This window comes from Pagrus major, chromosome 9 (assembly GCF_040436345.1).
Source record: "Pagrus major chromosome 9, Pma_NU_1.0".
Lineage (NCBI taxonomy): Eukaryota > Metazoa > Chordata > Actinopteri > Spariformes > Sparidae > Pagrus > Pagrus major.
In genome coordinates, this window is record NC_133223.1 from 7,535,302 (window position 1) to 7,550,489 (window position 15,188).

The 15,188-nt window shown below is 39.8% G+C and overlaps 1 protein-coding gene across 1 annotated transcript in view; it reads left to right on the plus strand.

Annotated features, from left to right (window-relative positions):
- The window catches only part of man1a2 (mannosidase, alpha, class 1A, member 2), a 139,823-nt gene that overhangs the window by 66,555 nt on the left and 58,080 nt on the right, over positions 1 to 15,188 (plus strand). The window contains exon 5 of the mRNA XM_073473590.1: positions 10,406 to 10,524. Coding sequence (XP_073329691.1) covers positions 10,406 to 10,524 — 119 coding nt within the window. The remainder of the gene's footprint in view (positions 1 to 10,405; positions 10,525 to 15,188) is intronic.

Below are 15,188 nucleotides of genomic sequence, written 5' to 3' on the forward strand. Positions count from 1 at the left end.
CAGCAGTCCTTTTACGTTGTCTTGAGAGTGTGGCAGCATCTGGATGGTGTGGTTTTAGAAGATCCATGAAATGAGCTGACATTATTGAGATCAATATCATCATCATTTTACAATATTGATAAATATCATTAAAGACCTCTGATATGGTGTTTGTTTGTTTGTAATTGTTATTTAATGCAATGTTTGCACCATGTTCCACTGTGATGATTTATGTCAGACAAAATTCTTTTAGAATAAGCCATTGATTAGTGTCAATTAGTTTTTAATCATCTGTAAGTCAAATTTGTTGTAAATATATTTGTCATTAATGTGTTAACATTGTGGTTCAAGATCCACTCTAGTTAAATTGAATAATGGTGGTGATTCTGACATAAAACAGATTGCGAGCAAGGCAGATTGAGAAGGAAAAGGAACAGCAGCAATACAATTGACAAGACACCAATTACCGGAGCGAGAGAGAGAGGAATTTGAGCCCAAACACAGAAAGCTGGTAACTTGAGAGTGAGGGAAAGGTAACGAACCATTGTGAAGAGAGAAAGAAAAAGAACATAGCTTGATTAAACCTTAGATTGGATGAGGTTGAGGAGGAACACCTAATCCATCTACCCTCACATTTGTAGACTAAAGCAGTGATCATTTTACACCTTACAGCGTTTTTGGTTAACTTTTTAACATGTATCCCTGAAAGAGAGTGTTGCCTTGAAGAGATATTTCCAGTTTTTGGCAGTGGTGCTATAACGTGGTTTCTGGATGTTGCCACATAGAACAGTGTTAACAAAAATTCCGATATTGATATATTGGCATATTTTTTTGCAGTGATCCTTCAAGTGTGGTTATCAAACACTTAACAACGTGACAAAGATATCTGATGGAGGTAGGATATTTTACAGATTTATAATATTTATTGTCTTAAATGACATCAGTTCACTGAAACTGTAAACTTGACTGGAAATGTAAGAATTTTAAATCACCCAAGGTATGTTTTCTGTAAAAACAAAAAAGTTTTCTCTGACTGGCAGATATTGGACAACATATAGGCCCATACCGGTATATCTGAGATAGGCCAATATTGGGCGATAATATCAGACAAACAATAAATTGATCAGGCTCTAGTTTTCACCGAGATGAATTATGCCAAAGCTGAAATACGCGCTCATTGACTCTTATAGGCTGTGTCTCAATTCAGGATCTGCATCCTTTGAAGGACGCGGCCTTTGCGGCCTCCGAAGGCACCTTTGAAAGCCGCGTCCACCGTTGTTAAATGGAACGGTCTAGCCTTTGGAGCATTTCCTGGTTGCGTCACCAGATGTTCCCGCCCCTTACCCTTACGTCACGATTTCTGCCGCCCAGGCCCGCGAAAGTGACGATCTACACCACTTGATGTCGCCATTTTCCTTCTTTCTTTCTTCTGTTTCGGGCGCGCAAAGGATCTTGGGATATGGGAGGCCGCGAAGGATAGTAGCGGTGCGTCCTCCAAAAAGAGGGAAAAGAAGGGCGCATTTGTGGGCTGCATTTGGAGGAGCCTTCGAATTGGGACAGCCTTCGCGCGGCATTGTGACGTAATTGGCCTTCAAATGCGCCCTTCGAAGGATACAGCCCCTGAATTGAGACACAGCCATAGTGTTACTAACTAACCATTTGAGCAGGGAGGCCAAATCACAGAAGCTTACAGAGCCATCAGGTTTACTACAGTTATGTAAGCAAGGTAGACTCAGTAGTGAATAACATTATGTATCGCTGTAGAAGTATTGTATGCCAACTATAGGGATTTACCAACAGTCCATGCTGTCTGTGGATTCATGCTGTGTGATTCAGTCTAATCTCAGCTCGAAGCTCTGGCATTTAGTTGGACATATTGTACCATATATAATGTAGGTCTACCAAATGTGCAGTGACATTCAGAACTCAGCTGAGGTAATTACTTGATGCTTCAACTCGTTAGTCAACATGTTTCTATTTTGCATTTGTTTCGAATATAATAATATTTTTTTCATTACAATTTATTTTTTTTGTCCCCCTTTTGCCTTAATAACAACATGCACTAAAGCTGCATGGACTAAGTTTGTGTAAAACCTGCCAACTCATGTTATGCCAGCATGATTTGACACTATTAAAGAGCTACTTGTGATGTCACAGATCGTTGGCTTTCTCAGTTTTCAAGTGCCCCCATACATGTTCAGTGTAGTTGAGGTCAGGTGACTGTGGAGGAGAGTCCATGACAGTCCGGACTCCTTAGTCTTCTTTGGTCTTCAAGTAGTTGTGTCAAAGCTTTGAATCTTTCATCACCATTTTTCACTGTGGGTTTGAAACACTGTGGTGTCATTCTCTCTCCTGTCAGTCTCCTTACGTACACACTTCCTTTACTGACACTAATCTATCACTTGGATTCATCAGTAAATAGACATTTTTCATCATCCACTATGAAATTCTGGTATTTCTTAGCCCAACTCAAGTGTTTGTCCTTGTTTCAACCCTGAAAAGTGGTTACTGGTCCTTTAGATAAGATGACCTTCTTTTGACAGTACTTTTGCTGATTGGAGTCTCTCATTCCTTATTTTGCGAATTCAGTATCTGTGATGAAGTTGCTTCTCTATCTCTCAGGGAACTGATTTTGATGTATTGATCTTCTGATGGTGTGCTCCCTTTGAGTCTGTCTGATTGGTCTTTGGATGCAGTTGATCCATTTTCTGAATATCCAGTTTTCAGAGCTACTGTACATGCACCACCCTCTTAGAAACCTTGATAGCCATGATTTAAACCCCTCTTCACTTAGAATAACAAATTGATTCTGACACTTTCATTTACTTTTTGAATCGTAAAACTTTTTGAATATTCCCAGGTTTATGTGACAATGTTAGAGATTTTCAATGTGGTGTCAGCCTTTTGGATTCTTTACACTTAGCTTTAACAGAGGTGACGCATGTCACAGTTTGCTGAGAGATTATTTATCTCCATTTCTTGGTAAGAACAGAGAGAACAGCGTGCCATAAAATGACTCCACAGTAAAACCAGTCCAGACTGAGGCCGTTTGGCACCCGGCCTGGAGACAGGCATTCGGTCAAGGGCTTAGGCAGGCAGTTCATGTTGAGCGAAAGGCCCAGTCTGACCAGTAACCCTCTGAGGCAGAAAACCGAACATAGCAGATGTTTCAGTCTGGTGCCAAATAAGTTGGTAACCAGTTCTTCACAGCCAGCTAGACTGGTCTAAATTGGCCTGGAGTTGGCTTCGTTTTATTGCCGCTGGGCTCATTACAAAACCGGCTGAAATGCCACGGTGGACCTGGAGCAACAGTGAAGGTAGAGATGCGATTAAAGCTTCCAATACAGTTTGCATCAAATTGTGTAGCAGGCTGTGAGTGTAAATGGAAGCTAAAAGGTTGGTGCTGAATGCAAAAGAACAATTTACTAATTTTAACTTTTTCAATAAAGGATGATGTAATAATAATAATCAATCTTTGTGATTTTTAGAGCAAAGTCGTTTATATTGGAGCCCAGCTGATATATCCAATGGTTGGTATTGTCAGCTGACTTTATTTTCTTAAACAGCGGTATATGATCATTAAAAAGGGCCACTTCACTGTAATTCCAAGTGTATTTTCTCACTTACCTCTGCTCAGCCTTACGATGCAGTTGTGTTGGATGTTACAGTGAGGGAATGTAGGCAGAGGGAAGAAAAGCAGATGTGGAGAGACCGTGAGTGAGGTTGTAAGGTTGTAAGGATGTTAATGATTAGACACTAGCAAGATTTAAAGTGAAAACAAGAGGGAGTCCTAGCAATGCATCAACTCTGGATCTCAAGTAAAACCTTCACTTTCAGTTTGGCATTTGAATCTGCTGGACTGAAGGCGTAGCCATCTGACCCTCCACCTCCCACACACACACACACACACACACACTCATACACACACACACACACTCATACACACACACACAGACACACACACACACACACACACACACACACACACACACACACACACACACACACACACACACACACCTATCAACTTTATTACCTTAGCTCTCCATCATCTCCCACTCTCCCAGAGCTGACAGTTTACAAGACAGAGAGAATGCAGACTGAATAATGACATCACGTTTTCCTGCCTCGTGTGAATTCATACCAGAGAGCTCAGAAACCTGCCGACTAATGAAACTGGTACAGCGACCCAGACAGGGAGCCTGGATTTTTGAGAGAGAAAAGACAGTGGATGAGGTGAGGGAGAGAGGGGAGTGTTAGATTGTAATAGATGGAGAGTAGGAAGTTGGAGAGTTTGAGAGAGTTCATGAGAATTTGTGAGGTGTAAATTAAATCACAGGAAAAAGGGGCGTACATGTCTCTATGTTCAGAGAGTGAGAGAGTTAGATTAAGTGTGTTTAAGCTTTCAGTGGAGAGTGACTGTGTATGCATGAGGCTATGGCGATAATTCCCCAAATAAATAAACCTCATCCTGGCCAATTTGTCTCAGATAAGCAGTGCCTGGCAACCCTAGATCCACCTTTTGGAAGAGCCAGTTCAGTTTCATTTGATGCAGTTGGCGAGGTATGAAAGGCTGCACAGCACTCAGATACACAGAGGATGGTGCAGACTGACAGCAACAGACAGTGCTGTGTCGACAAGAAAGATAGTGAAACAATACCAGCCCGGATATGAGGACTGACGACAGGTAAAAGCAGGGTCGAGCCAGATTAACAAGGAAAAAGGGGGATTTGGCAGGAGAATGCTCAAGGAAAGTGGATTGGTGACAGAAATGCATCGACTGAAGGGTGAAAGGAGATTTCGTGCATCAGGGTTTGAATGTAGTGATCAGGGAAAGATTAGAAAAAAACACAGCAAGACGGTGATGAATGAAAACAAACAGATGGTTGGGTAGAAGAAGGAGGGGCAGATGAAAAGACGGAGCATGTGATGGAGCAGAAAGGAAATGGAAAGGGGAGACTGCTCAGGTGTGACCACAAGGTTATTTCCAAACATGAAAGTGAGCAGAACTTTTCAAGGTTGCGAAAACACACCACACATACGAGTCAGAGAAACATAAATACACTGCTAATTTACATTCTAGTTTGGTTTGAAGTTTACGATGATGTAAGAAATTGGGAGGGGTGATACATTTGATTAATGAAAACCAAGTAACAGTAAATAAGTTGTTACAGATAAATAAGACAAATAGTAAAAGGAGCTAAACTACAATCACAAAGTATTTAAGAACATTGCATTGCAACTTTCAGAATATTTAATTAAATGTCAAACCACCTGTGAATTGGGTTTAAGTAAGATTTGAATTGTGACATTTGAAGACCTCCCCTTAGGTTCTCAGAATTTGTGATGGTCATTTTGTTTTACAGGTTTTTGAGGTTCCATTGTTGAATTCCATCATTGCACACCAATAATAGTAATGCAAATTGCAGTCACGTCTTGGTATGACTGTTAGACATAATATTGGACATAAAGAAAATGAAACCAGATTAGCTAAATGTATTTTAGATCTTACCATTCAGTAAACAGAACATGTCTCTAAATATTACACATTACAGATTTTAATAAATCATCTAACGTAGTAAATGGAAGTAGCAAATACAAGACATTTTAACACAGCTACAAAGCTTTATTGTGGATTCAACTGAACAACTTGTAATGCAAAGAGCAGTGGCATTGTTACTATCAAGTTTATATTAGCTCAACAAAAGTAAATGCTAGTCTGAGGCCATGCTGTGAAGATGATATACTGTATGTCCTATTTCATATTTATACTTTTTTATATCTGCACACTCTTAAAAAGTGTTTCATGTGGACATTTGAAAATCATACATACATATAAACATATTATACAAAGTTGTTTAGTAGTAGTATTGTGAGGTTTGTGTTGGTGGCCTGATTAGTTGAAAGACACCAAAACAGAAGAAAGTTTCTGCTGTTAAACCTCAACCACATCATGTAACCACATGTATGTAAATGATGAGCAATAAACTAATTACTTGGCACTTGGATCATGCTATAGTATACTGTATGCAGTCACAAAATAAATGTACTGTAGCTATAGTGAGGCAAAGTCCCTTCCAGTGAAGAAGCTCCACCTTATTTAAAAAAAAATGCATGTAGTAGTTAATAATGTGAGACAAATAATTTTTTGATCCCGTTTGAATTGAGCAATGAATTCCACATTCAAGGTTTTGACAATTTAAAAGAAAGTTGCAATTTGTAATAATACTAGTCAAGTATGACTGTGAACATACGTAATTAGAAAAAAATAGCAAAATTATCCCTTTAAATTGACATAGCATATAGCATATGTGTAATTCATGGCACAATTCAAACAGGATCAAAAAATGTATTTGTCTCTTGCCATTAACCAACATACACATTTTTCCTGAAGTAATGTCTCTTGGGGACTGCAGAAGGTGAAGGACTTCAGCTCTCTATACATATGCTGTAATTAAAGGAGAACTTAAAGCCAAATTGTGCATGAGAGTATTTGTGATGTTTTTAGCGTTAACAAGAGAGAACAGAGCAAGGTTGTGTCCAGTGTTTTTGTCTATAGTGTCAGTTTTACTCTGAGGCTAGCAAAAATGTAATAATAAAGTGATGAGAAGGGTGTCTAAAACAATTAGGACGACACCTTTTGGAAGAGAAAACATGGCAAAATTACATAATGTCATTTTCTTCACAGCAGTGACGGTGTTGTGTCACTGTTGTGAACACACGGAGCACTGCATCCACGAGCTGTTACACAAAACCTTGACATCAAAGCAATATTCTCTGGCTTAAGAACTTTGACAGGCCTCTATCTTTGCCTCAATGGTGTCACTTTGCTATGAGTGCCTAAAGCGTACCTGTAGGTGATGAAAGTGACAGAAGGGAGGGGGGTGGGGTTGTGCCGTGCAGCAGAGGGGCTCTGCTCCACCAACAGTCGGGCCAATCTGTCAAGATCCGGCAGGCGGCCAGGGCATCTTGCTATCAGCCCTGCCGGCCTGACTGCAGTGTATTTTTAGAGTGATTTAGAGGTCCCTGTCTATAATGATAATAACACTGCAGCTCCTGCATGAAGTCAGACGCTCTCCTTTTGAATTGAGTCATAGATAAGGAGGGACAGCGGCAGGCTCAGGAATTCTAGCAGCACACGCTGTGGCTGATATGAAATGAGGAAGAGCGTAAAGGGCAGTGCCACTGACTTTAACCACTGAAATATGTTGTCCATCGAACTGAACCGAACACAGCCAGCTGTAGTAGATGGAGATCAAGATGATCTGATTAGATCAGGGAACACTTTGTTGCATTGTTTTATATATTAATATTGAGACTGTTGTAACTCCTTAAAGCTTCAAAGATTGTTGTTGGTTTTGTTTTAAGTAAAGACAGATACGTTGGCATAAAATGATTTTTATTATAAAGGGGAAACATGTCTACCCAACAGCTGTATGTCTACATCACGGCTGGGCAATGTGTGATTTACTGTTGTGGTGATATGAGACTATATATCATCTTAGATTTTGGATATCGTTAAATCATGATATGGCATGTGTGTTGTCTTTTCCTCGTTTTAAAGGCTGCATTACTAAGTGAGGTTATTTTTTGAACTCAGCAGACTGTTCTACTCTACTTATACTTTTCTTTACCCACTATGTCATTATATCAACATTACTGATAAGATGATTTATCAAAAAATCTCATTGTGTTAATATTTTGTAAAAGCATCAACAGTCATCCCTACAATAATGATATCAAGGTATTTGGTCAAAAATATTGTGATGTTTGATTTTGTTGTCCTAGCATTTATGAAGTGTTTTTGAGGAGGTTTCAATTTTACAAATCATTTTAGAGCGATACTGCTGAGCACTAGTCTACATTTTAAATGTTGTGCTAATGCCGTATTAGCATTATAACAACAAGATATTACATTTTTTAGCAAACTTTCATCTGATGTCAAAGTAGAATTAATGCATGATTTATTATTTAGCATAATTTATCAATAATAAAACCTTTGCCTGAAATCAGAGTTCTGTGAGGTGTTTTTGGTCATCTTGATGGATATGAACCCATTCATACCAACATACAGTACTACCTTGGAGCCCATCTTTTTGTAATCTTTGTACATTTGTCAGACAAAGTGCTTCCACCATCATGAATATGAACATGCTGTTAGTAATTAAGTGTAGCTGGGTGGTGTAGTACAATTGATCATTCAGAGCCGTTGGTCAGAAGTGACCATCACTACACTTGCTGTAATGAGTAACTCTCCTTAATCATGTGCTCATTAGCATAACTTTGAAATTTACGCTGGTTACTATATGATGACATGACTGTCTGCCATGGCAGTGAAATATATCCATCACTAGTAAGAGAAATGACAATAATGATAATTTGTCCAAAGTAATACATTTGATAAATCTGTTAAAGCAGCAAAATGCGATGATTCATATTCACTGTATTCAGTTAACCAGCTGCTGGGCGGCACCAGAGATGTTAGAGGAGACAAACCACTTAAAGCATTTTAAACAGAAATATTTGTAACACCGGAGATGAGTTGTTTGACACATATCGGGCCAATTACCCCTAAAAGCCAATTGTCTGCTTTATCACAGCCAAACCGGGAAACAAATCAGCCAATCGTGTTGTTGCAATGACACAAGTGCACGTTTGAGATGTCAGTTTCAATCAGTTTGGTGCAGAGAAAGGTGAAATTATTGAAAGATTAGGCGTTAAACTTACCTTTGTTCAAGTGCTCCGACAGGATGAGCTGACAGCGTCACAGCACAGTAAAAGGAATTGTTGTTTTGAGAATGTGCATGTGTGTGGTAGAAGCATAAACTGTGGGGAAAACCTGTTTTAAACCTTATTTTGAAGAGAAGTCACTGAACGTTTTAAGCAATTTTTATGAGAGCTCAATGGTGAATGTTTTCATGCAGTTTTTATATCGCAGTGACTACTGACAATGAAGTTGTGGCTCTCTTCCCACTAATTTAGTTGGGGCCTTGTCTTGTTAGCCCATAACTGCATGGGGTAATTGCCAAGATGGCTGCCAAGTGTTAAAAGTTACCTAAAAGGACTTTATATTCAAACAGCTGCATAAAGATTAATATTAATATGGAAGGCACTGAACAGCCTTCAAGGACAACTAAGCAATAGCTGCATACCCATTTTTCTAAACTTTGCTTTGTGTAGCTGCTTCTTGATCTTCCAGATGATGTTCAAAGCCAGAAGTATTGACTTTGAGATGTGAAGGAGTAACTCAACATCAGTACATGTGTTGCATATTGATCATATGATAATAGTCAAGTTTTTAAAAATGTTTTAATGGTAAGTTGGTATTTTTCTGTACATTAGCTTCTCTGAGCTGTCTTCGTATTTTTTTCTTGCATTTTAATCAATATCTCCATCCTTTAAGGAAAGGGAGAGCTTTTGTATTGCCTGGTGAATGACTACAATACAGTTGACAGTACTGTTGTAAGTCTTCCTTATATTTCTTTAGCGTCTTTGTCTCTCTGCTAACTCGGTTGTTTTCTCTCAATTCACATTTCTTTTGTTTTTGTCCTCCCTCTTGTTCGCCCTCCTGTCTACAACTTCCTTTTGTTCTCTGCAACTTTCATATTTCTCTTTTTCTTATTTTTACTTTCATGTACCAATATTTCTCTCTGGTTCTTGCCACAAACGTCTCTTTGTGCACCAGCTCTGCGCTGGCCCTCAGGGACGCTGAGAGCAGTGGATGAAAGGTTGGGAGGAGGAGAGGAGTGATTTTCTGGTCAGCTGTAATGTAATGAAGCATCTGAACACACCAGTGTGTCTTCTTCCTCCTTTGTGCAGCCAGGTTGCAACAGAAGAAAGAATATACAAAAATATTTGTAGTGGAAGAATCAAGAATTGAAAGAGAATGAGTGTGTAAGAAGGAACAAAAGATGACTGGTACAGAAGGGACTGAACAACTAATTCACAGTATGTGTTCATGTGGTCACCTCATGTCAAAGTGCCTTATGATGGTTGGTGGATAACATTGCACTGATTTCGCTGCTCAGAGGCTTATATATAGCTTCACCGCAAGTCAAACTCATCTAAGTCATCGTTGCATTGATTTAACAAATCAACTGATTCAGTTAGTGACTGTCTTCTCACAGCAACAAAGTACAGCTATTTCTATATGGAGTGCTCCTTTTCTTTCTGCGTTTGCATGAGTGTGTCTCTGATGGTTTTAAGTTTTAATGGCATATATTAAAATTCATCTGAGCATTTCCTAATATTTCAATGCAGTAAATGTCTTAGTTTCTCCTTCATAAATTAGGCCCATTGTGGTTTTGATTAGTTTTCCACTCATAAATCCCAGAGGTGCAGGCTTTGTTATTAAGCAAATTGGTTAGTGCGTGACTGGACAAATGAATCTCATTTTCGTATTTGTTTTACCATGTGTCTTTCACAGGCAACTCCCAACTAGGGGCGACCATTGTGGATGCGTTAGACACCCTCTACATCATGGGTCTGCACGAGGAGTTCAAGGACGGCCAGGAGTGGATCGAACAGAATCTGGACTTCGGTGTGGTGTGTACAGTACCTACCTTCATTTTACACACATAAACATGTATGAAACAATATCTGAAAAATAACAACACGCTCAGGAGTTCTGTAGATTTGTTCTGTAGTCTAACTGGAGTACCAGTGTTGCTGATGGGCTGATTGAACCTCGGTATGGTACTCACTTAGACTAAAGACCTCAGGTATCAAAACTCCTAAATGCTTATCAAGGTCAATTGCAAAATGCCTAATTTTGACAACCACTTTGATAGCCTGCCCTCTCCAACGAGAGCCATAACTGGTAAATCAGCACTGAGCAGTCAATGAGAGAGAAATAATCATGCAACAGAAACTAAGAGTTTGTGCGATTTAAATTCAGTTCATGCAGTTTTCTTGACATGGTTTTAAACTTGCCATCGGTATCATTGAACCATAGATGCTATGCAGGTGTCCATTTTACATTTCCCCCTCCTTCATCTCCCACTCTTCTGCTAACAGCCTCCCCTTTCAATCTCTTATGTCCATCAGAACTGCAGCTCTCCTCATTTATTTCTCTGTTTCAGTGGTCCTCTCCCATTACCAGCTTCCCTCTTCTCTATTCCGCCTGTCAATCACCTCCATCCACCCTTTTTCCCTTCTGTTATTTTTTTTGTTCCTTGCATTTTGCCGTCCCTTTTTATTATCAGACCCACCTGAGCCACCAATCCCAACTGTCTTTCCTCAGAATTGCTTCAGATTTCTGCCTACAAAGTGATGTTTTAATTGTCAACCTTAATACATACACTGGCTTGCCTCAACTTTCTGCTCCTCTCTCCCTGTATGGGTCTGCTCTATTGACTTTCTTCGTCAGCATATGTTTTATAGATATATTTTATATATTTACACACCTTGTGTTTTGGATTTTTTCACCCGCCATTCTGTTTTCACAACAGCAGGTGAGCTGCGTGTGGAGGAAGCTTGTTGTTAATGATGCGGCCTATTGAAAAATATCCAAACCGACTCAGAACCGAATTACATTGCAACAAACAGATGCACATACAAGCTTTTACGAACAACAGCATAAGAAGGGCTCCATTAAATATCTCAATCAGTGCGTTTACAGGAGGGATGTAGTACCAGAAAACATGTTTCTCTTTCTCTCTCACTCTCACTCTTTCTTTCTCTGCATGAACGAATGTCAGCAGACAGAAAGTGTAGTGCGACGGCAGATTGTCCATTAGTTTATCAATTGCAGAATGTGTCTCTCTCTTGAACTGGTAAAAAAAATAAAAGTAAAAAATGCTGAAATATTTGGCCAAATATACTTGGGTGGCTCACCCAAAGTTACAATCTTTGTTTAATTGCATTTAAAAATCACAATTGGTATCTGTCCCTCTATCTGACATGTCTATCACTTCTTTTTGTCCATCTTCCTAGTTCCTCATTTTTCCCTCATCCTTTCCTTTTTCCTCCATAATTCTCATTCTTCTGCATTTCATTTATGGCCTTGTGTCTTTTATTGCTCTTCGTCCACCCTTTCATCATTCTCCAGCCTGTTTTCTTCCTTCTGTCTTCTTAACCAAATTATATCCTTTTTCACCATTTCTTTCTGTCCTGTCATTTCTTATTCCTTCTACCCACATTTATTCACAGTCCCTTGTCATTTACCAGTCCACCTGTCATAGCTCTCACATACCCTTACATGTCCCTTTTTCCTTTGTTCTGCTTGACCACTTATCAAAATCTTCCCCTTTCTCTTTGCTTTCCCATTATAGCCAAGCTGTCATCCCTCGTTTGCTTCCCTTTTCTCAGATCTGTCTCCCCTAAATTTCCCTCACAATCATTATTCTGAACAAGCCTCCCCCTTGCTCTCTTTTTTTCTTTTCTTACTTTCTGCCTGTTCCAATGTCTAACACACGAGCTTGTTAGTCCCCCTACTGAGGCAATCACAGGGCAGCTAGCAGGTAGGCAGAGGGGATCTAACAGTCCGACACTTGGAGGGCTAATTAACCTCAGAATCACTGTGGTCAGGCAGTGGAAAGAGGGATACAGGGAGGACTTGGGGATGGAGAGAGAGAAAAAACGTATGTTTAATGGAGAATGAGGGAGAGACGGAGGGTGAGTAGAGAACAGAGGAGACAGCAAGAGAAATGTGGAGGAAGAAGCATCTGGGATAGAGAGGGAAAGAGGGAGGGAGGATAAAAAGGAAGACTAGTGGAGATCAATCTCAGTTTGAGGAGGACAGGGTTTGGATGGACCAGAAAGGAATGCTCAAAACAGCACTGGTGTCTGAATTACACTATAAACCAATCAACCGCAGAATTAGAGCCACTGATAGGTGAGGTGAATAACATAATTATCTTGTTACAATCAAGTGTTCTGCTGGGAAAATCTTGGGTTTTTGCATTCTTATGTATGCCACTTGACACACACCGCCCACCCAGACGAATTGCACGCCCTGATGGCAATGACATTCCCCAATGACAGTGGCTCCTGCAGGAGGACAATGTGCCCTGCCACATCGCAAAAGCTGCTCAAGAATGGCCTGAGAAATGTGACAAGAACTACAAGTCCGTAACCTGGTCAGCAAATTCCCCAGATCCCAGTCCTACTGATCCGTGGGACGTGCTGGAACAAATCCTATGCATGCCCCGCCTCGAAACCCACAGGACTCAAACGATCTGCCGCCAAAGCCTTGTTGCCAGACACCACAGGACACCCCCAGAGGTCCTGTGTCCGTGCCTTGACGGGTCAGAGCCAAGTCTGATCCGCGGTGGGGCCTCCATGAATTGGGCTTGTTCTGTAGCCATAAGGGGGTATACTTGGTTCACAACAACGGTATTTGGGGGGGGGGGGGGTATCTACATGAATGCTAGGAATCAGGGTTTCCAAACAGAACACTTGATTGAAACAATAAGGTCAATGTCATTTACTTCACGTCAATGGTTTTAATGTTGTGGCCTAGAGGTATGTTGTATAAAGTCGCCCAAAAACACACCTCGTGTTTTGGATTATTTCACCCGAGATTTTGTTTTCACAAAGCAGGTGTGTCGCGTTTGGAGGATGCTTGTTGTTAATGACGCAACCTATCTAAACTATTGAAACCATTGTGGTACTGGAAGACATCGCAGTCTGTGTATGTGTTGCTACAGTACAACTACTGGGTTACACTTCCAAATAGGGCTGTCAGGATATCAAATTTTTATGGTCAATTATGGTAGCCAAAAGAATTCATGGAAATTTTATTTTCACCATATATAGAGGAATTTTGGAAAGAAAATGCTCTCAGTTAAATTCATCTTAACTTTGTTTATTGTGTATTTTGTCTGTTTTTTGTCAAATGATTAAATTCGTTATACCAGTGTAGGGAGCTGAAGTGTCTATATCACCATAGATGTCTGTCGTTTCCACATGATTTTGCACAGCAATAGTAAATCAATGAGTAGCAGATATATGACACACACCAGCTAGCTAATAGGTAACTGTTACTGCAGCTATTTCTTCTTTTTTTCCTGTTGTCTGACAGTTGGCAACCAATGTGGCGGGGCATTACCACCACCTACTATAACAAAGCAAGAACAGAAAGAAACAAAAACGATTTAAGATGTGCTTGATTTTTTTTAGACGATATTACCATATGTCTATAATTACCACAATATCAATGTTACATTTTTTGAATATCTAGGTTATTGTCAACATTGGTTATCATCGACACCCCTACTTCTAAAGATAATGATTATCAGGCAAAATCTGCAGTTATAATGAGCATATTTTATGTACGGTAGGAAGTGTAAGGCCCTGTGTCCACATAGCGTTTTTCAAATGTTCCCAATGAGGAACGAGCGTCTGCAGCAGCGAAGGTGCAGCGCCCAGCATCTTTTTTCCAAGTTTTTTTGTTCGGCCGCTCCGAGTGCTTTGTGTTGAAAATCTCCAAACTTTTGGTTGTGACGTAACCGTTGCTCTTTTTCCTTTTCCTGGCCCTGGTGATAATATTCACAGTGTTTTTGTCTCCTCTGGATCATGTCATGCCCCCACATCCTCCTTGCTCCAATGTCCCGATGTCAGATAGTAGATCGCATAGTGGCAATATGAATCATACAGTGGCGGTTGTCAAGATATTGTTGTCATAGATACAAGATGCACATGCAGCGTTTTTTTCTCTCAGTGCTCCTGAGCACACAGTGCTTTTCTGCCCAAAAAATAAAAAAGTTTGTGGACACTAAGTTACGCTGAATCTAAAAATGCGTGTGTCATGTCCAGAGTTCAACGTAACATTTTTTCCCCACTGGCCAGTAGATCAGAGTTTTACTGGCCCCTTGTATATTTTTTACTGGCCCGGCAGCCAAAAATGAAAATGACACTTTTTCCATAATTTTGGTGATTTATTATACATAATATATACAACAGTCAAGTTGTTTTCCTTTAGTTATTGATATGTCATGTTGTTATATTACACACAAATATACAAATATAAAATCAGGCACATATTGGATCAGTAAATGAATGCGGTGTATGAATGTAGGTTTCTCCATATTTTGTGTAAAGTCAGATAGTATGGAATACACAGGGAGAAGAGAACACAATTTAGTTTATAGAAGACATGTTAAAACATACTATTTATATTATTTACAATAAAATATGTTTTGACTTGCTAGTGGTAATGACTCAGTATTACTATGGACAGTGTTGACAGGAAGTGCTTTTATTTTGAA